Source organism: Chanos chanos, chromosome 8 (assembly GCF_902362185.1).
Source record: "Chanos chanos chromosome 8, fChaCha1.1, whole genome shotgun sequence".
Lineage (NCBI taxonomy): Eukaryota > Metazoa > Chordata > Actinopteri > Gonorynchiformes > Chanidae > Chanos > Chanos chanos.
The window spans coordinates 31,729,516-31,750,831 of NC_044502.1; the positions used below are offsets into that span (position 1 = coordinate 31,729,516).

The following is a 21,316-nucleotide window of genomic DNA, read 5'->3' on the forward strand; positions in this document are numbered from 1 at the left end:
GCACTGTGGTAGCAAAGTGGCAGATCAGATCTGTAGATCAAATGGAGGTTGATATTTCTGAAATTTATGAAGTTTGCTCCATAGATGGCACTAAAGATGGTGAGGATATACTACATAGCTAAACTGGTATCCAGGTGTAGTAATGGAAGTCCCTTAACTGTAGGTGATGTAAAAGGAGAAAATTGTAAAACTTGCAAAGTGTCACCCATAGGTAGCAGTATAGAGGGTATAAAACTGCTACCCCCATAGTCAGATACCAACTAACACGACTCAAAAGTTCAATCAAAATAAGTCAACACGTCCACCAGATTCCATTAGCTTCCTGTTTGTTTCCAATGATGGCCAGATAGTTTGGTGTGCACATTTTCTTATGCAAATTTGCAAATCTTGAGCCAGTGACAAATTTGTAGCTGAACTGAGTAGACTGAGTTGAGTTGTCCAGGGAAATAGCTAGAAAGTTGTACTTCCTTACTTTTACATAAGAGAGTCAAAGGATTGTTCCACCGAGCAATATTGAAGATACAGAAAAAAAACAAAATATACTACAAATATACCATACTGACTAAGCTGGCAGTTTTCAAAACGTTTCATGAATCGACAAAACCAAGCAGAAATACCAAAATTGGCTGCATATTTCAAACTTGTGTACTAAGATTCCTCTTACAGTCATTTTGTCAAACAGAAAAGATTAGTGTCTCAACTCAAACCTTACACAAAAGCATAGAATAACATCTTTTGCAGAAAACAGAATCATGCGGGTGTATAGATCTGAAATTTAAGTTCTCGACCATTTACCCAGACACAGTATGCATAGGTCAAGATCTCTATGTCTCAGCTGTGGAATTTTCAGGCATTCCATGTTTTATTACACACTCATTACATTTCTACAAATTGTGAGTTAGCATGACAAGAGAGCCAAAGTTAATTTCTTGTTCAAACATAGGCTTAAGTAATTATTACAAATATACAAATAATATACAAATTATTCACTGGCAATGGAATATGAAAGAAACCTCACAACAAAAAAATGAACTCAGCCTTTTCTTAGCATCCCTCCGACAGTTAACTAAATTGTTTACTAGCTGAACTAGGCAATACATGAAATTGTTTAAATAGGAAGAGAGAGAATGTGCACGAAGACTGGTTGTGTATTTGTAGATGTGGTTATCAGGGTACAATGTTAAGAATTTTGCACTTCGACATGTACGACAATCAGGATAGAGAAGTAAGACAGCAACGACCAGAGTAAAGGGTGTAATTCAATATGCACCCTACAGAGTCTGCGGTGTCAAAATCAGTCCACCCTGCAGAATACACCACAAGGATTCTTAGGCAACTCTACGATAAAAACGTTTAAGCGTAGATAGATTTCAGATAAGAAAAACAACAGAACAGAGGAACATATTGTCCTGTCAGTGTGAAGTCACACCACCACAAATATACTCAGCATGAAATGTGTGTGTACACAATAGACAGGGGAATAACAAAGTGCAGAATGCATATATTTTGAATTCTTCAAAAGCAGGCCTTCATATATCTAAACATGAACCGAGAGTCCACCAGTATAGTACAAAAATTAGACTTTTAATATATTTTGAGAAGTTTGATGGGTGGAAGAGACAGCATCATTAGTGTTCACACGGTAAATTTCTAATGAAAGAGATTCTGGTGTTGCAGCGTATTTACACAGAGACAAAGATGTGTGTATTCATGAGTGACAGAAAACAGCTTGTGGTATTCGGTCTGAGAAGCACGCATGGGAGGCGGACAATCCAGGAACTCGGGTGATTGGTTATAGATGTCAGAACAGACAGCGCTGAAAGTGGACGAGGGGGGAGCAGGATCAGATGTGCATGGCTTTCCGGGTAGTCCCATCCTAATAAGGGTGGGACAAAGGAAAAGAGTAAAGCATTTGGAAAAGGGTGAAGACAGATGATGTGTAGGTTGCTGGGTCAACTGATGGCCAAAATGAAATTCCAGCGGGCTGAATTACGGCAGTCTAGGTAAAAAAGAGAGTATCAGAGCACCACACAGGCAGAGGGGATCACTGAACACACAACCGACACCCTGTCAATTAACATGAGTGATGGCATGTGATGGGAAAGCAACAGCGCTGTCAGCCTTGTTCACCAGAGAACTCCATGTCACCAGCCCCATGTCCTTTATACATGCATGCTTTGCCTAAACATGTGTTTAGTTGAGAATACTAATGGTGTACCTCAGGCCTGAGCATTTCCTTTAAAGCTATGTCCTAGCTGGCTAACCCTGGAAGAGAATGCTGTAACACCTCTAGTAGCACTTACAGTTCTTGACCTGTGGCATGTAAGCACATTAGGAGGCTAATGTAGAGAAGACAGTACTGGGTTCATGTGTACAAATTTCCTAGCGCTAGTGTGAACTCAGCAGTTACCCTCTGAACTAGGCAAAAACTCTGACTTGAACTAAGTGAGTGACTACACTCTCATACTCCATCCTGTGAATATAAACACACAGTATCAGATCAGTCTGTTGCAATTATTTACTTTACACTCAAAAGTTGTGATACAAAATCTGACTTAGCCATGCATCACACTAGGCTTGTACTGGATTTTGGTTGCTATATTTTGAAAGGAGACGATCACTGCAACCGCAATGGCGATCATGGGATGGACGTCAGGTTTTTTTCCCCCCTGATAATTTGCTCTTTAATATAATCGCGTGATACTTCGTCATGAATAATTCTTGCAGTGTGGGACATTCTGAGTTAAAGAAAATGTGATTAGGAACAGCATGGCTATTCATGCACCTACATAATTGCATTGGACCTCACAGGACTCACTCCTCCCACAGGAATAAATTGGAAAATAAAATTCAGCCATGGGCAGAACAGTCCGTCAGTGCCAGAGTGTCGCCGTTGCAAGAAGCAAGTATGAAATCTCGAGCTGTGCTCATTCTGGTGCTGCTGGTAGTGTTATCGCTGACCTGTGAGTATTTAGTGATTTTGTCATGTACTGCTCAACATGTGTCTGATTGTGGCTCAGATATGGATGAAACTAAGCGGAGATGCTACATGCCCTGTCTGATTAGTTGAAGTTAGAAAAAAAAAACAAGTATAAAAAAACGAGTATACACAAGAGCTGTTAGTTGATAGTGTTTTGAATTTGTGTGTGAGTGTGTGTGTGATAGAGAGAGAGAGAGAGAGAGAGAGAGAGAGAAAGAAATAAAGAAAGATCTATGCAAACCAAACCCAATGATTTCATTCTTGGCTTTAGTTAAAGAAAATGAGGCTGCATCTTTCCCCTTGAGCTGTGCTGGCATTTATGGAGTTTGCCGTCAGGGCGTGTGTATGCCTTCAGAGTGGTATGTGGGACCTTTTGGCTGCGGAAAAGGATTCTTGTGAGTTGACATTTATTTAGCAAACGTACTGCGTCCTTCATCATCTCTCCGGTATGAAGGCTTTTACATTTAAATATGAAATGATCGCACATTTTTGTCATTCATATTCTCCTCTTTCCAGATGCTGTGTAAATCACTTCCTGTGACTAATGGGTTTCAGATGATTATGCTATGGCAGGTCCTCCCATGAGTGGAGCTCGTCATGTGAATCCACTAATCTCCATTTTCTCTTTTTGTGACTGATGCCTAACATAACCGAGTATACCACTGTGAAACGTGTCTGCCAGCAACTTCCGTGACTTGTGCAAGTTTAAATTTAAAAGTGTTTCTCTTGCCGGGGAAAAACATTTAAGTGGTTAATGTTTCATTAGGATCTGTATTCGTGCTTTATTAAAATGTAACCCTGTCAGTTCTCAAATTACCGCTGTAATTTCTCATAATTAATTTTTGCACTTGGTTAAGCTTAGAAGGACAATGGTTCCTACCTTTTTTCAACAGATGTAACATTAAGATTCAACTATGTTGTACAATACATTTGAGATATGTTTTTCAACAGCGTGATACAAAGGAATTGTGTACTTTTTTATACAACAGCTTCAAGTGTTGTTGCGAAGAGTTATGGATAAATATACAAATGAACCATACAATGAAATACAATACTAAATAACTATGTATATTTGAATACTGTGTGATTTACTGATGTGGATTGCCATTTCTTGAACTATATTTTCACTGTTAAACTGTTGGTAAGCCGATCATCTGCTATACATGGAAGTGAGCCAAAGTTAACTCCACTGAAAGAGATGAGAACGTCATGGAGGAATGAGTCTCCTTTGAAAAGTCCAGGTTTAAGCCTCTGATTTTCGCCCCAAGATCACTGGATCAGACTCTTGCTATTCTCTTGCTACAGGAGTGGTAGAGGTGGAATTACCACTAGATTTCATATGGGCTGCTCCCAGCATACTCTTTCATACTGATGAGGTTGTGCACATGGACATTTCTGAAGACCAGGAAAACATTAATTAAATAATAGTTTGCTATAAATGTTAAATATCTGACACAGTCCTATGATCTGAAAATCACACATCAGATTTCTGAAGATATTCAAATACAAACAACCCTAATTCCTGTTCTACAGACAAGACTTTCAATAAGGCTTGATCTGAAAACAGAATAAAACATGAACATTTTAATGTGTGAAACACTTCAGTTATATATCAAATCTCAGCTGCATTCTAATCACTCTGACTTGCAGCTTATTACAAGATACGTATCATTTTAATCAACAGCTTTCCCTGCAGAAACTTCAAAACAAATTTACCAGTTGAGAAATAGGAAAAATGACTGAACCATAGTAAACCTTTTTTTTTCTCATTTTCATTACTAGTAATTTCCTAGTTGCTGTATATCAAAGTGACACGTACTATTATGTAATAAAGAAGAGCAAAGCACTGCACTTGCTCAGATAGCAAATATTCACGAAAATCAAACTCAATTATTTTCTGAATATTTTTAAAACGAATATGTAAGTAGCATTTGCATCAGAAACTGACGTTTTAAGTACAAGTGCGCCAGGTGAACAGAAACTATATCGTGAAAAAACGAATTTGACATTATGACTGGACTCACTATAAAAATATTTCACGGCAGTTGAAGTGCCACCACTAATCATTACTGAGTATCTTTTACCCCATTTTTTATCCATTAATGACTAAGCGCCTCATATTCTCTAAGAAAAAATGAAAGATAAGAACAGTTCTCCATCTCCCTCTACTGCTAAAGATTTAGGAATACTGTGGAGAGGCTGCGCCAACACAAAAATCTGACCATGAGAGCGAATAACCAAACGTTTTAGAGCACATGACAGGAAGTAAATAAATGTTCCCGCGCTGCTGTTCAAGCACAGAGGATCCTATCGGATTGTAAAAGCAGTGTGGTGTTCGTTGCTGCTATGGATGACCTTTACCTTGATAACATTGACGAATTCGTCAGTGATCAAAACAAAATAGTAAGTTCTTATTTTTCTAGGTAGTCATAGAGTTTTTAAGGAAATGGTTACGATATAAACATAAAGCAAACTGTTAGCTTAGCAAATCACATAGCAAAAGAGCACAGATAGCATTTGGTCAACGTTACTATACCGAGGCTAGCCAAGCACTAACAACAAAATATTCCATATGATTCCCAGTTGCATCTGAATATATCTATGCGTTTCATTTATACGCATTTAATTTATGGCAGATGGTTTGAAATGGCTTACCTTACCATGCCCGAATCCGACGCAGCCGTACTTACCTCTCGCACTGGGTGGCATGCTAAATTCTTGAGCTGGTAATCCGCAGACCTACTGTGGATTCAGTAATGTAGTAGCACACCTGTCAGTATTGTTTTCCTGATATTTTCGTATGTGAGTTACAATATTACAATAAACGAACTGATGGCCGCCTGACGTTAGATTCGAATACTGTCATAGTCACTGTTATGACTGCCTGTCAACAGGTTACATATAAATGGCTCAGTCTTACCCTTGGAGTCCATGTCAACACGGCTAAACAGTAAGTGCCCCCATGCTTTATGTTTTCAGCTCAAAATTTACACCTTTATTTTCTGTCTTAATGTGTTCACGAGGCCAGCTGAGTTTTACGCTGTTTCATTGTAGAATGCTCTACCATTACCTGGAACAGAAACGCAAGGAAACATCCGGGACTCGTCTTCATGCCACTTACCTGGTGTCTGGCAAGTTCGTGGAAAATGGAACTATGGTAAGCGGAACTCTGCCATTTAGTACTTGATTTCTGAAATATAAATTTGGAGTTAACTTTATGAAAACTAAAATTCTACTGAACATTTGTCTGCAGATTAAAAATTCAGGCAGTGTGGGTAGTGGCAAAATGTTCTTCTCTTCTCTGTTTCAGTGTCATAAGGTGTCAGTAGTAAGAGAAGACAAACTTGAGGGTATGTTATTTTGTCTTCCTCATATTTTTTCACGGTTCATTATATCCTTACCTTTTTATCTCTCATGGTCTAGGGCAGTGGTTCCCACCTGGGGATACACGTGCCCCTAGGGGTACTTGAACAGTTTGCAGGGGGTAGGTGGAAAGATTGGGGTTTACGATTTATTTCCAAAATTATAAGAAAATATTCCAAGTCATTTCATAAGCCCATTGCTGAAACGGTACGTGTGTGCAGCAGCTAGTTCCCCCCCCCGGTAGCTGTTACACTACTCTGTGAAGAGTCTGCGTTCACACATGTCAAAACTGCTCGCAAACCAGCTAGCTAGCAAACATGGATAAATGGCTCAAATGTCTAGTTGCTGTGGCTCTGGATTCAGGTTAAGGGGAGCCTAAATATGTTTTTTATACTTGTACGTCCGCGGATCCACCGCAGCTACAGTGTTTTATTTGAGGAGAGGTCCTGACAAATAATTCAGTGAAGCCAGCCCATCTACTGTGGCACTAGAGCACCACACACTCAGGAAGTCATGGTAACTTCCTGAGTGGTAACACTGCCCCCAGACCTATCAAAGCTTATGAAAGACATACAAGCTCAAGTGTGTCTTTAAAGCTCGGATGACTGAAGAAAAGGAGTTGAAACTGCTACTGGGTGAATCTGAATATTATTTTTTCACTCACAATAAGTGTAAATGTCTTTGTATTAAAGGGGAGTCATTCAAATGATTTTCATTTAATAATCGGTTGTGTTAGATACTGAAAGTTTACTATGAATTTAATAGAACTAAATTAATGAGAATTATCAACAAGCATGAGTGAGGGGGCATTTCAAAACAGCTCAAGGGGTAAGACAAAAAAGGTTGGGAACCACTGGTCTAAGCTGACTTCAAGGCCAAATAATTACTGCCAAGGTTAATCTTTTTCAGGCATTTAAACTTGTATGTGATTGTTATCACAGAACATCATGTATTTAACTTGGAATATGTGCACCATTAAACGTTAACCGTGACGCACTGATTTGAATACTAAATCTCTTGCAGATGTCAAGTCAAAAATGGATGTGACTATAAGTGTACACGTGTACAGCATACAGAAAGCAGAGCTGAAGGACAGCGGCCCACTCTACAGTACAGATTATGATGCCGTAAAGGAAAACCTAAAAAACTGTAACAAGTACGTAACATTTTGAAATCCATTTTAGAAGGAAAAAAACTCAGAAGAGGAGTTGTGTTTACTCCTGCTCACATTACTGTTATTTCCATAGCCATATAAATTACACTTCCATTATGAACTTGAAACAAATACTGTTCTGTTACAAGCCGCTTACCAGTGGTGGAAATATTGTGTCTTCCCAGTTCTCTTTCAATGTGCATTTTAAGTCTCAGAGCTGTCTCTCTAATGGCAGGTACACTGCGATTCGCTGTGCCTCAGCTGTTCCGAGGTCTTCATCAGAAATGCATAGAGCTCAGGAGATGGCACAGGTGACAGTGGCTGAAAACGCAGCCAGCAAACCTGAACTGACGAACCACGTCACGTCAAACCCAACTGCCAAACAGCCCAAAGGTATTATGGGAATGTTTGCGAACAAAAGCACCAGCAAGAGCCAAGAGTCCAGCAAGGAAGTGAAAACCGAGCAAAAAGACGACGCGTTTGCAGTAAGTGTCATGATCACAGGAGATTATTTTTATAATGTTAATTATGGCCTTGACTCAGGGGTCCCTCATGTACTGTGTGACTGATTATTTGCATGTGAGCTACTGTAGGAGCTAATGATGCCTGCTCCATCATGGCAGCACCCTGCCACTTTCCCCAATGTTTTTGATCCCAAACAAGCACTTAACATAAGTGTTTTAAGGGTGGCTTCACTGTGTGAGGGCTATATAAAATATTTTATTACTCAGGTGTTTAGGATGTGAGTCTTAAGTCAGTTACAAGCGCTATCAGTTTTAATTAGTTAAAAGGTTATGTGCAGGTCTGTAGTATATACATAGTAATTATATGCAATGTGTATGAAAGCATCTGTAGAAGATTAAGTATGCAGAGCATCCAACTCACCATGAAAAGGGACTGGTAGTTTTTTTTTTTTTAAAGGAGTTCTTTTATTACAGCGCCACCTAGTGTCTGCCATCCGCCAGACTTGCATGTGATTTGTTATTGTGTTCTGAACACATGTAACACGTTTGGAGACAATTGCGTAGGGTGTTCATGAGAGAGAAATATTTTGGTTAAAAAGCTACTCATATAACAGTTTATTGTCCTGTGGCAGACATCTGGCATGAAATGTTAAAAATCGTAATTCATAATTCTAAACGTTCAGAGTCATTTAGCCTAATGTGATGATTGAGAGACTGGCCTAGGACCAGTACATAGAAAAAAGGTTTTATTTACAAGTTATTCATTGTAAGTGGGGAATGTACTGAATGTTTATTTAATATGTAGGTTCTGATCTTACAGCATGTGTATGATATTATAATACGTGTACTATTTTTTTCCGATTTTTTGTGATTTTCTTTTTTTATGACCGTTAAGTGTTTCAGTACAGTGACTGCTGTAATTTTCATCACTGATAATACAGGTCAACACATCAAAATCCAAGCCATCTGCCATGGGTAAAGCTATGAGTAACTTTTTTGGAAAAACGTCTGGAAGTGAGTATCATTGTCCATCTTACCTTACCTTTTTATGGTACGCTGCATGTTCCCTGAATGTTTCAGTTCTGGAGTTCACACAACTGTTGTCCATCTTTGTTTCCAGAGAAAGTCACCAGTGACCAGCCAGATAAGCCCGTTAAAGAGGAGGGGGGCGGAGCCGAGGGCATGAGCCCCTCTCAGTGCTCTACCAAATCTGAGCCGGACACAAAGGACGAGCCACCGAAGGAATCACCAAAGGCAGTGACCAAGGAGGTGAAGGATGTTAAGAAGTAAGAAATCACCAGTCACACCCCCCCCCCCCCCTTCTTAGATCTTATCATCATCATCATCATCATCAGTTAGAAAATGGTACCCCACACATCATATACCTATAGTAAAATCTAAACTCAGCCTGAAAATAAGGAGCTAATAGTCTTGGTATATGCAAAGAACCAGTGTTTTTAGATGAAACTTTGCATTTAGGAACACATATATCTCCATGGGTGTATCAGTACTGATGAGTAAAAATAGTGGATTTAGCAGAAGGCTTGCTCTAAAACAACAGTCATAGGATGCTGCTGTTATTTATAAATGTTATGAGGAATCATTCATTGGGATGGGAGAGTGCTGCATTTGTGTAGTGAAACTGATATGTGTAATCACCACCCAGCATTACTTGTTAACACTGTTAAAATGTGTTAAGCATTTGTATAATCACAGAAACGTGAACTGTGTCCAGCTTTCTGTGTGTGTGTGTGTGTGTGTGTGTTCATTCACACACTGTGCATCGTCATACGTCTGGATGCTGTTGTCTCAAAACAACAAATTCGTCTGCTGTGAAACGTGTTGAATAGATGAAGATTTTTGAAGAGGTATTCTTAGGTGAAATCTTTCCCTTACAGTAGTAAGACAAAGCGGCTAGAACAGTCTGATAGCGAGGATGAAAGGATGGAGAGTCAAAAGAAAAAAAGACGGAGAATAAAGAAGCCCCACCCGGACAGCAGTGATGAAGAATGTGAAGGTAACACCTTCTGGTTTCATTTGGTTTGTCTCAGATAGTAAAATGTCACCGTCACTTCATTCATTAAAAAGCAGTGAATGGGGTAATTAATTATGAATGCAGCTAAACGCATTAATATTCATTATTTATGAATATTCTTTTGGTTAGTCGTACCAGAGTCTCCACCTGTACCCGAAGTAAACACCCCGAGTCCTGACCGACCAATGAAAACAGAGTCTGTGTCACACCTAGAGGTAAGCCACATCTGTTTCAGCTGCTTACTTGGGCAGTTAGATATATAACTGAACAGAGTATGTTTTTTTTTTTTTAATGGATTGTAAAAAAAAAAAAAAAAGAAGTGTTGATAGTTTAGACGGTTTTAAACTCTGCTAGATTGAGCACAAAACAGTTATCACGTTCACTGTGCTGCATTTGTGTTTTTTCTCCCCCCCGCCCCCTTTTTATGAAGGAGATTTTGTTTGTTTAATGTTTTGCTTAATCGATGTTTCATGTGATTCAGGAGTCCTCTGAATGCAGGAAGAGGAAGAGGAGGAGGGTGTTGAAATCTCACACGTTCCTTGATGATGAAGGGTGCATTGGTAAGGCTGATTTTATGTTGGTTACAGATCCTCTTAATAACTTTTTTGTGTTTCAAACTGAACAGTATTCTGTGAAATAACATATAATATTTTTTTGAGTACTTGTGTATTTTTACATTGTCAAAGAGATGAGTATAAATATTTTGGTACAGGTCTTTTAATGGAAGCACATTTTTACAATACGTGTATTTTAGTAAAGTTTTCCTTTTTAAGTCCTTTCCCTCAAGTTCATTTTTAAAAAAAAATAAAACATTTTTTTGGACAACACATTTTATCATATTGAAGAGACATTTTTTCAATCAAAAGTACAATATGTTCAAAGACACTGGACTTGAGTCAAAAAATGGATCACATGATCAGAGTATGAGTGGTGTAAAAATGTCATTAAGTACTAAAGTAAAACTTTCTAACGTTCTGCTACATAGTTTCCACTGATGGGGAGGAGTATTCTAAAGCACAGTTATTTCGCAACAGCGTGTATTGTGTCATAATGTATACATAGACACGGAACACAACATCTGGAAAGATGATTGGTCCGTGTTTTGTTTACAGTATTTGATAGCGCTGTATGTGGCATTAGTGGTGTTGGAGAATATTTGCGGGTACACGTGCATGGGGTGTGAAAGTACTGAAGTTTGTTTGGAGTTGTGAATGTTTTGAAAGTTCATTTTGAAGGAACATTTTTGGACCAAACCCCGGCATGAATGCCTTTCCTGGCCAACAAGCATACTGAGCCGCTCTGGTCTAATTTTTGGACTTGGCAAAGTGCAAGCTTATCTAATGTGCTACGTCTCTCACTGCCAGCTTCTCAAAGTTAAGACAGCATTCCAACAGTGATTTAAGGGAACATAAGTGAAATTGTGTTTTATATCTCCCCATATATTTTGCTGTTGTAAATTCTTATTTGCAAAGCCATTTCTCTTTTCTTTTTTTTTATGTACTCACTACTGAGCAGAAATAACACGTGTCCCATTTTCTTACACCTTAGCTAGTCTGAAATGAAGTCCATTGACTCATGTTTGCAGAAGGACCACATTTCATAGTATACTTGAGCATGTCTCTTTTGACCAATGTAATAATCCGTCAATGTGTCTTTTCAGTGACTGAGAAACGTTATGAGAGCGAATCCTATTCAGAGAGTGAAGATGACTCAAAAGCCAGCAGTCAAAGAGTCAAAGATACGACTGCACTCCAACCAACACGCAGGAAGAGGGAGGAAGAGAAAAAACCAACAGAGAAAAATCAGAAGAAAGCACCCGCATCTACTGACAAGACCACAAAACAAGCATCCATTAAGGGATTTTTTCTGAAGAAATGAAACTCTGTAATAAGGCACTTAGCATAGAAAATACTGACATTCAGAAGTTGTTGTGAAACTTCATGAATGTACAAATACTCTGTTAATAAAGGCTATTTTTTACATGCCAAAACTCTGTCCACTGGAAATGCTGTCCCCTTAAACTCTTTGTCCTCTTATACAGGATTTCTCACAGCAACCAGTAGATGGCATTGTTGAGCTTTGTGCTGTGTGTTCCTTTAGCATCTGTGAACCTTTAGCAGAGGCACTATATCATAGGTATTGACAGCATAAATCCAGTCTCAAGCAAAATGGGTATAAAGTATTCACATCCTTTGGTTAGTTTTCAGAGGGAGGTTTTTAAAACACAGAACGGGGTCATATTTTGTCAATCAGTCGTATAACGGTGGTCATTTTGTAAAAGAGAGAGAGCGAGAGAGAGGGAGGGAGAGAAAAAAAAAACATTTGTTGCAGTTTGTTTTTAGTACGGGAACTTCTGAGTAATTGTGCTGAAAATCTACACGGCGCTTACCGATGTCGTGTGGCCCAGACTTTTCTAAACAGCTTTGGAAAACAGGATATGACAAACCTCGGAGAGCATACGTTTTCCTGATGTTTTCACTGCTTCTATTGTAGCTCTCACCACCACCACCCTTCCCCTTTGTCTTTATGACATCAGTCTCTGGCACTGTGCTTTAGGCTGATCTGGAAGGTTTTGATTTATTAAAACAAAATCACTGCTTGGAATGGCAAGCCTCTAGAAATTCCTATCAAATCAAATGAAGCTTCTCTGATCTAATGCCACAGACATCAAGTTTTTTTTTTTTTTTTTTTTTTTTTGAAATGCTAAACCACTGCTGACCCCATAAACAATATATTTTTTGAAACAAAAAAAAAAAAGTCTACCCATGCAAAGATGTCTGTCATATTCTCACACACACCACAATGACCTTCCTCTTTTTTTTTTTTTTTTTTTTTTTTTTGGGGGGGTGTGTGAGTGAGGCTCTAGCATACATTCTTAGCGCTAGAGTACTACCTTGCTCAATACAATTACATCACAAATCCAAAAAACTGAACAGGTGTGAAGAATGACACTTAAACGACACTCACGTGAATAGGACGCAGAAATAAGTGTAAACCTTCAGACAGTTTTTTTTTTGACTACAGTGCTGTTACAACCAAACGAGTACAAATTTGACCTGTAGGTGGCTGTGACATGCTGTTCAGCACTCACATGGGTTAAAAAGAGAAGTTTGCTTCTACCCGTCTAGCTTTGATGAAACCAGTTGGATGCCTCTCCAAAAACCACTTCCCCCCTCCACCCCTTTGTTTTTTTTTTCCTTTGCTGACTTTTGAAGTACCCCTTCACAAGACTTCAAGTTTGTTTTTCAAGCCCACTGTTTCCTGGGGCATTGTCGGTTTCTGGGATGTCATGTTGTTTTCACGCGACAGCTCACTTGAATCGGTTTGGCTGTTTTGTCATCTGTGCTTTGTGTTTTGGTGTTTTGTCATCCATTGTCTCTGTGCTGTCATAATGTAAAATCTGCTTTGTTTTTCGCATAGCCACAAATAATAGGCAGCACATCTGAATTTAAAATGAATTATAAAAGCAGTAAAGCATAAAATATGCAATATTGTGTTTTACGTCGTCAAGTAAGTGAGGAGTTATTACCTGGGTCAGTTACTAAAGTGCTTACAATCACTCCATAGCAAACCACAGTGATCCCTTTTATCCCGCTCCATCTAGTTTCATTACAGACTTAATTTTGGGATATGGACTGAGGAGACATTAAAATATTAACCTCTACATGAAATTAATCTCCTAACTGAAAAAATAAAGACAGTGGGTTTTGTAAAATCAGAGAGATATTGTGGTTAGAGAGAACCCAGAGTGAAGGTCATAAGTGACTTTACCGGCAGTGATCACTCATCTCCATGAGCAAACAGTAAACGTCTGGCAAGCTCACTGATGTAATTCTCAGAAACTCAAACTCAGAAGACATTCAGTGACAGCTGTTGTGTCCACAGAGCTGGAAAAGGTGTTTACATGACTCTGTATTTGATTCAGTTGTGTGTATTTCTCCTTAATGGAATGTTACCTTATTTGGATTATAGTTAAAGTAAAGAAGGTGCTTGTGTGAGTCATAACACTGCTGGAATACTTGCATGTTGGGTTAAACATCTGAATGCCACTATTACACGTTACTTAATCCAATGATAATGAGGAAAGTAATCCATATCTCCTCTCCCAGTGTAACTCTATTTCACATCATCAGAGAGTAGTCTCATTTGCCAGTAGAGTGATGGAATTTTCTGGAAAAGAAATACTGGTCACGTTGTCAGATCAGGCCTGGCCTATCAGACCTGGCTGATGGGGCTGAGTTGTTTTTGGTCTGACTGTAGAGTATACACTCAGCCCAATCTCCTAATGATTACAATTTCTATGGTTACTGGGTTTACCGTTCCACACATCTCTCCTATGGATATGCTTACACCAAGGCTTGGCTAAACGACCTTTAAATCATAAGGTGCTCAAGGAGAAATTGTATGATTTACAATTTTTTGGCACAACTGTTTCGTTGAATATAATGGGTCTCAATGCACCCATCAAACCGCATAATAAAAATCCGGCCAAGGCATAAAAAAAAAGAAAAGCATAGAAAGGCCAGATCAAACAGACGAGCGTGGTCACACTGTAAAAAATAACAGAATCCACCTTTGAGAACTGCAGCTTATCTAAATAAACAGAGCAACAGTATCAGTCAACACGGCAAAGAGACATGAAATGATTAAAGGCACATTTTCTGTGCTGTAAAACATACGATGTCTGACCTGATTACAATACTTCACTACCTAATTACACTGCTTGCGGTCATTACATACACGATTTTGTTAACCCAATGCCAGGAAATGATGGATGATATATTTAAAATGATTGTTTTACAAAGTGATAAATAATTGCCTGTCTGATGTGCTCTCAGCCATAATCCGTTTTTTTTTTGTTATTTATTTATTTTTTTTGCTGAAATGCTCTTTGAAAATTGACTCAACAAGGTGATATGGCATAATGAGCCAACCCACAAGCATTAGCTATGCGGTTTCCCAGAGGGCGAAGACCAGTGGAACTCTATTTAGCTTGTTTATCAACCTACTTTAATTAGTAAACAGCCTTCAAAGCGTTCAGTTAATGTCTCACTCATGATTACTTTTTTTTTTAAGGCTTTTCTGCTGCATACAAATCTTGTATGAACAGTTAAACTGCTGGAAACACATTTTACATTTTGTTTTTCCAAGACTGTTAAAGTGGAAATAATGTTTGTTGGAACTGTTCACCCCCCACCCCCCCCCCCCCCCCCAGTCATGGTGTCATGTGCAATCCAGCATCGTGTCAGTTAAAAGACAAACAAATTATAATGGGAAAAATAGATTATTTTTGGCAAGAAGACCTTACCTTTTGTGAATCTATTTGCACTGTTCCATGTAACATGGCCCTTGGATGCTGTCAAAGCTGTTCTGGAATGTTCTTTTCCTCCTTGTCATTTGCACTGATCTACCACAAGTTTAACTGGAAATTTGTTGGCCACAAAAAGTAATTCCACCTATTAAATACCACTCACAGCATGTGTGTCATTAGTAAGACCTGAATGATACTATTCAATTCGTAATGCACCTTACTAACTTACCAACCGATTGTGACAAGTTAAAAGAAGGAGTTGCACACATACACCTGATGTAAACAGGTTTTAATTACAAAGATATTTTTTTCCTTTTATATGCCTTCAGTCTGAGAGAATACTCCTCTGTGTAGTTCCTTATAGTTTGTGTAGTTCTATAATATATTCAAAACTAATTTGTTAGTAAGGACATTGTCTTCAGAGAAAAAAAACCATGCCTGCTTACATTTAGTTTTCCTTTAAAGTGTGTTCAGGTCAAAAAAATGTGTTGTCCAATAAGACAATATGACTCTGAAAACGCTTTGAATGTGTCTGCCATCTTGTGGTTAGGAGCAAATTACAAATAAACAGAGTAAACAGTTGCCTGGGCCTTTACTGACCAAGCTGGAGCTCAAATAGGAATTTCATGAGTTTTATCCACTGAGAATAACTGAGTCATATTATCACATGAAAACGACAAAAGTGGCATGAAATTTCCAATTCTAAGTCCCCTTGAGGACTTAACAGTACTCCATGGAGGACAAGCTGTTTTGTCTTTTCTTGGCCCTTTGGCCTTTTATTAACTTTCAAAAGATTCTTTTTTCAAAACTCCTTTGCAGTCCATGGAGAAACAAAGGTGAGTCCAAGAGAACATCCTTGATTCAGTCAAAGGTTTTATGGTGTAGAACTAATGAGTGCAGAAAGAGGTATTTGGACAAATCCCTGATGATTTACCCACAGCACAAGGACAGGAAAGCCTGCTGAATAGATTCACAGAGCCAAACGTCTGTGATTTTAAATAGACCTGGAGCTTGTTATACCAAGTTGGATATACAAGATTTTCATATTAACATTCTGACATCGTCAAACATTACTTTTCTTGTTAAGGTATTAAGCTCTTTTTTTTTTTTTTTTTTGGTTATTTCACAAAAGGCTATTTTCCACTGGACGCAAGAGCGGTATGGCTTTGGACGTGGCTTACAGAGCTGCCTACCTTTTTTCCCCCGCTTCCAAGTTTATGTTTTGGCTTGTGCAAGTGCCTTGGCAGCAGAAATGTGCAGATATGCCCATGTAAAACTATGTAAAAGCTTATTTCATTTTTTCACCTTGGTGAAGTCAGGCCAAAGCCAAGGGTGCGGGGATAAGACACTCTAGTCCCGCTCTCATTCAAAGTCAATTGCTTCCCCTTGAAATAGGTTTACTCTTTTATAGGCTTGCTGAAGTGTGCTATAATCCAGTGAATATTTTTCAGACAACTGTTCTTTAATAAATGTTTGATTTTATGTGTATTTTTGCTATTATTTGTTTGAAAAGCAATAGATAAACAGAGCTTTTTTTTTTGCCTGTTGTGGAATGTTCTTTCAAATAGCCCATGGGGATCAGCCTCAAAAGCTGCATAAAACACTGCAAACATGTGTGGAGAAAATGGGTTTAATGCTGTCTTTAACAGCAAAGACCATCACATTCAGATTAGATGCAGACTTTGAAATTACAGTAAATTTACGGTAAAGTTGCTGGCTTGAACACTCCATGACCTCCGTGGTCTAGAGCTTAAATAAATTTTGATTCCTCTTGCTGGATGTAGATTTACAAGGCAGTTAATAATTTTCATGTTTGCAAATAAAATGATAGATTTTTGAGAGTTCTTGTTCCTCGTTTCAATACTGACCACATAACAGCATGGCCCATGTTAAGTTCTGCTCTCAGTAGCAACAAAAAAATACTGATTCTGTATTTGATAAAGTATCATATTGCAACATAGTTTACATCACCTCAGTTAATCTCTGCTGGATTCAAAGTCTCCAGTCCACACATTATAGACTGAATCAAAACCCCCCTGTCTCCTAAACATTTGTGTGTATGTGTGTGTGTGTGTGTGTGTGTGTGAGCGTGCGTGTGTGTGTTTACTTATTGGGGTTGCTATTATATTAAAATTCATATTATGTAAAAACATCAACAACCCAATGTCTTTTGCATTTCAGTTTCTCTTTCTGTTCCTTGTTCTTTCGGTCTTCAGTGTGATTTCATGGTTTTGTCCACCGTACGATTTCAATTATATTCCTCATGCACAGCTACACAGATGTGGAATGCATTTTTCGGCCCAGGTGGAATAAATCAATAGACGTTTTCAAAATACATTGAGTGAATCCGCATTATTAAATTCAGACTGCCCTTGGGCAGTCTTTAAAGCCATTAAATATGAAGCTGTCTGATTTTGCAATAATATGACCTTGTCCTAACTGTTTTTTGGCCACTCTGTCTCTCCCTCTTGTTGTAGTTCTGTCTCCTACAAAACTGCAATGAATAAATTTTTAAACTAATGATATTATACAGTTCAAAACTGCAAACAGTAGCTTTAGTGAGAGCTTACCGGCCCAAACCATAGACATACCCACGACTGTTTGCAGTTTCCATGTAATCTTTCTGACCCAAACCGTAGACATATCCACAACTGTTTGCATTTGTCATGTATTTTTGAACAACCTGTCAACTCTGAACCTTCTGAGATCAGCTGTGACAGCCTGTCCGTTCACTAACGCTTTTATCCTCATTCAAATGATAAAACTAATTAAACTAATTTGGACAGGTGCAAACACTTCAGCTAAGAACTATGACTGATACAGGAACTAAAGCATTAGCTCTACTTGATTACCTTTTTAAATTCACCAAAGTGAAGCATATAATCCCCAAAGCTGTATCAGTTCGGTTCCTGAAAGCTTGTTCCAACATTCGTAATTTTTTTTTTCCCCTCCTGATTACACACACCGTAATAAATTTAAAGCACATAACTCAACAATCCTATTGTGATTTATTTCTATAATGCCCTGATTGTTTTTATAAAGAACTCTAACAGAGTAAATCATTGTGTATTAATTGAAAACAGATTTTTACACATGCTCTTTCAACTGGGTGATAAAACAGTCCTTGGCTGGAGGTAGTCTTTTCGATGTCCAAATAGGAAAATATGCAAGATGGAGCTGGAAAATACTCTGCGTTTACTGCTTCTTTCAGAACCCTTGCCGGAATTCTCTGTTACCGTTTAAGTCTGTCTGGGTTAAAATCTCCACATTGGGGACAAACCTTTCCAATCAAACTGGAGAGACGTTTTGTATTACTGTTTTGGATCACGACGTTTGGCCCACACGTTCTTTTAAAATGTCATTACATGCCTTGAAATACTTTATTTGGCATGCAAGTTCTGGTAATTACTTCCAGGACACACTGCCACTCATTTATCAAAGTCTAAAATTAGTTACTGGAGGACAGTGTTACTATCCATCACTGTCTAGCTGATAAGACATTTAAACAGAATGTGTGAACAGATTTTCATGTTTTTCATGGCTAGGACTGAATGGTGTGTATTCACTTATTTCATTTTTTTGGGGGGGGGGGGGGAGGGGGGGGTACCTTATTCCAGCAAATTTAGTGTCAACAGTCTGTGCATTTGTTTATAAGATTTCACAGAGCCTGTGCTTTATTTTCAAACGAAGGGTGGTGTTTTGTCTTTACAAACTACTTAGACGTGGAATGTTACCTTGCAACTCTCACTTCATTAACAATGAGTGTTTTTTTTTTCTTTACTTTTTGGACCTCAAACAGCGGGGATCAGGAAAAGGAGACCGATGCCTGAAGTGTTGCGATGAGAAATTTGGGATTGTCTACACTTCCTTGGCATACCTCTGTGTCAGCTGAAACGATCTAGGCCAACTTAATTAAGCAGACGGAGAAGGCGTAAAAAAAAAACAGCGACCTTAAAAGATTTCGGAAGTATTTTGACGGGGCATTAATTCGGGAGGTTACTTGAACGCCTCGGTCAGCTACAAAAGCAAACACATCAATCAGTGTTAATTAGCTTAACCCAGTTTGCTTCCCTTTGATTTAAACGGCTGCCTGATTGATTTTCAATGCTTCAGTTCCTCAAAGTCTAAAGTGCGGTACTGCGAGTATTTATAGAGCACCATGTGTTGAGTCAGCTTAGACACAGATATTTTTGATTATCATTCATAGTTCACCTGCCATAACCACCAACTGCTACCAGTCGGCCCAATAAAACTTTTGTTACTAACCTGGGTTCTTTAAAATGTGTGAGAGTACTCCTTCAAGAGTACTAGATGATACTCATATTTTTCAAAACATGGAATATTAATATAAATAATTTTTACCCAAAAACTTTATTTCCAGTTGAATTCCAATGCGTAACTAATAGGTCTTCTGTCAGAAGAAGCTCTCAGTTGTAACAATGTGCAGTGGGCCTCAGTGGACAGGTTCATCCAGAGAACTGCCCCTTTACCTAATTTATAACCACTGACTGCCCCCAGCTGCTCACATGGCTCCAGCCAAGACTATGCATGCCTAGCTGAATCAGAGGGAATTCAAAACCACTTAAACAATGAAACAGAACTTTTTTTTTTAAGCCAAAAATGGCAGTGTTTAAAATAAGGTTCTAGGCTTCAAGAAATGTACTGAACTTGTCTGGAAGCTAAAGCATCCCAAATCAAACCCTAATATTTAACATATTTCATAACAAAAGAAGAGACTACCTGTCATTGTAACTTGTAGTATGTGGGGTGTTTTCTCAAAGAAAAGGCCAACTTTGGATTCATTAGTACAGAGAGGGTGAAAGAAAGAAAGAAAGAAAGAAAGAAAGAAAGAAAGAAAGAAAGAAAGAGAAAGAAAGAGAGAAGTGAGATCAGTACAGTCTTTGTCTCTCTTTTTGTCATTTTGAGAGAGCAAACTGCCAGAAAGTTGTCAGATCTAACAGCCAGCGGAAATAATTCACAGCTTCATTGTGTGACTATTAAGGTCCACAACTGAAGGGCCTCTGTTTCAAAATATTTTGTCAGGCCTTCAGTGAGAGATGGGCAGCACTGTTTGGCACTATGTTTGAGGCCGACACAATGATTCATTGTGGGTGAGTATGACAAGGATGAGCATGAGTCTTTTTGAGGTTCTGAGAGTGTAGATATTAGCTGCGGCCCTCTGAAGTGTTCTCCTCTCAATTTGGTAGACAGCCTAAATTCACTCAAATGAACATGGCAGAAGAACAAAAGAAGATTATTTTACACCTGTGGCCCAAAACAAGACTGTTGTTCGAGTACATGCTCCTTTAAAAAACAATTTGCGTCAGAGGCATTACCTCAAAACACTGTGTCCAGACTTTGGTAATAATGGGTTGCCAAGAATACAAACTACAACAAATAAATGATCCCCTTTTGTCTGCCATGGTTACAGGGGGTTTGATCTCTACAGAAGCTATAATAACTTATAAAATCTGTTTGAAATCATGCAAAAGATGCAGTTTTTCATGCCATTTGTACTTTATGCTTTTTGAGCACTAATGCCTCCATACAGTCTATTTCTTCCATATGGTACATTTTGTGTTGGCCCTTTCATTCCCACTAAATTGGGAGTGTGCCTTCATCTCCCGATCTACATTTATATCAAATTAACAGTTATCCATTCTTGGAACCATCCCACTTCCCTACTTTAAGTCCTTAAACGATAACTCTGAAGCACAAACCCAAATAGCTGGCTCAGCCAGTGAGAGAGAAACAAATCCAACCAGGTGATTCTATTCACTGATTCCTTGGTTCTAGAACAAAAGAATCTTTGCCTCAGGTAATGGTTCCAAAATGATCATACTTAAGGCAAGGAAATACTGCAGTCTCTTTGAATCACACACACACAAACATACACACATACACACACACACACACACACACACACACGTACATACACTACATATTATACGCATGAATGCATATATTAAGTGCATACTGATAAAAGAAAAACAAAGAAACTACATTAGTG

The 21,316-nt window shown here is 38.5% G+C and overlaps 1 protein-coding gene across 1 annotated transcript; it reads left to right on the top strand.

The window, feature by feature from the left end:
• The first annotated feature begins 5,319 nt into the window (after nt 1-5,319).
• Nucleotides 5,320-11,873, top strand: pold3 (polymerase (DNA-directed), delta 3, accessory subunit). The gene is made up of 12 exons (XM_030783098.1): nt 5,320-5,383; nt 5,875-5,930; nt 6,035-6,137; nt 6,291-6,330; nt 7,367-7,499; nt 7,732-7,981; nt 8,902-8,974; nt 9,081-9,246; nt 9,859-9,977; nt 10,125-10,210; nt 10,477-10,555; nt 11,656-11,873. Exons 1-12 carry the CDS (start codon nt 5,327-5,329, stop codon nt 11,871-11,873), a joined length of 1,380 nt encoding a protein of 459 aa, XP_030638958.1. The 5' UTR covers nt 5,320-5,326.
• The last annotated feature ends 9,443 nt before the right edge of the window (nt 11,874-21,316 follow it).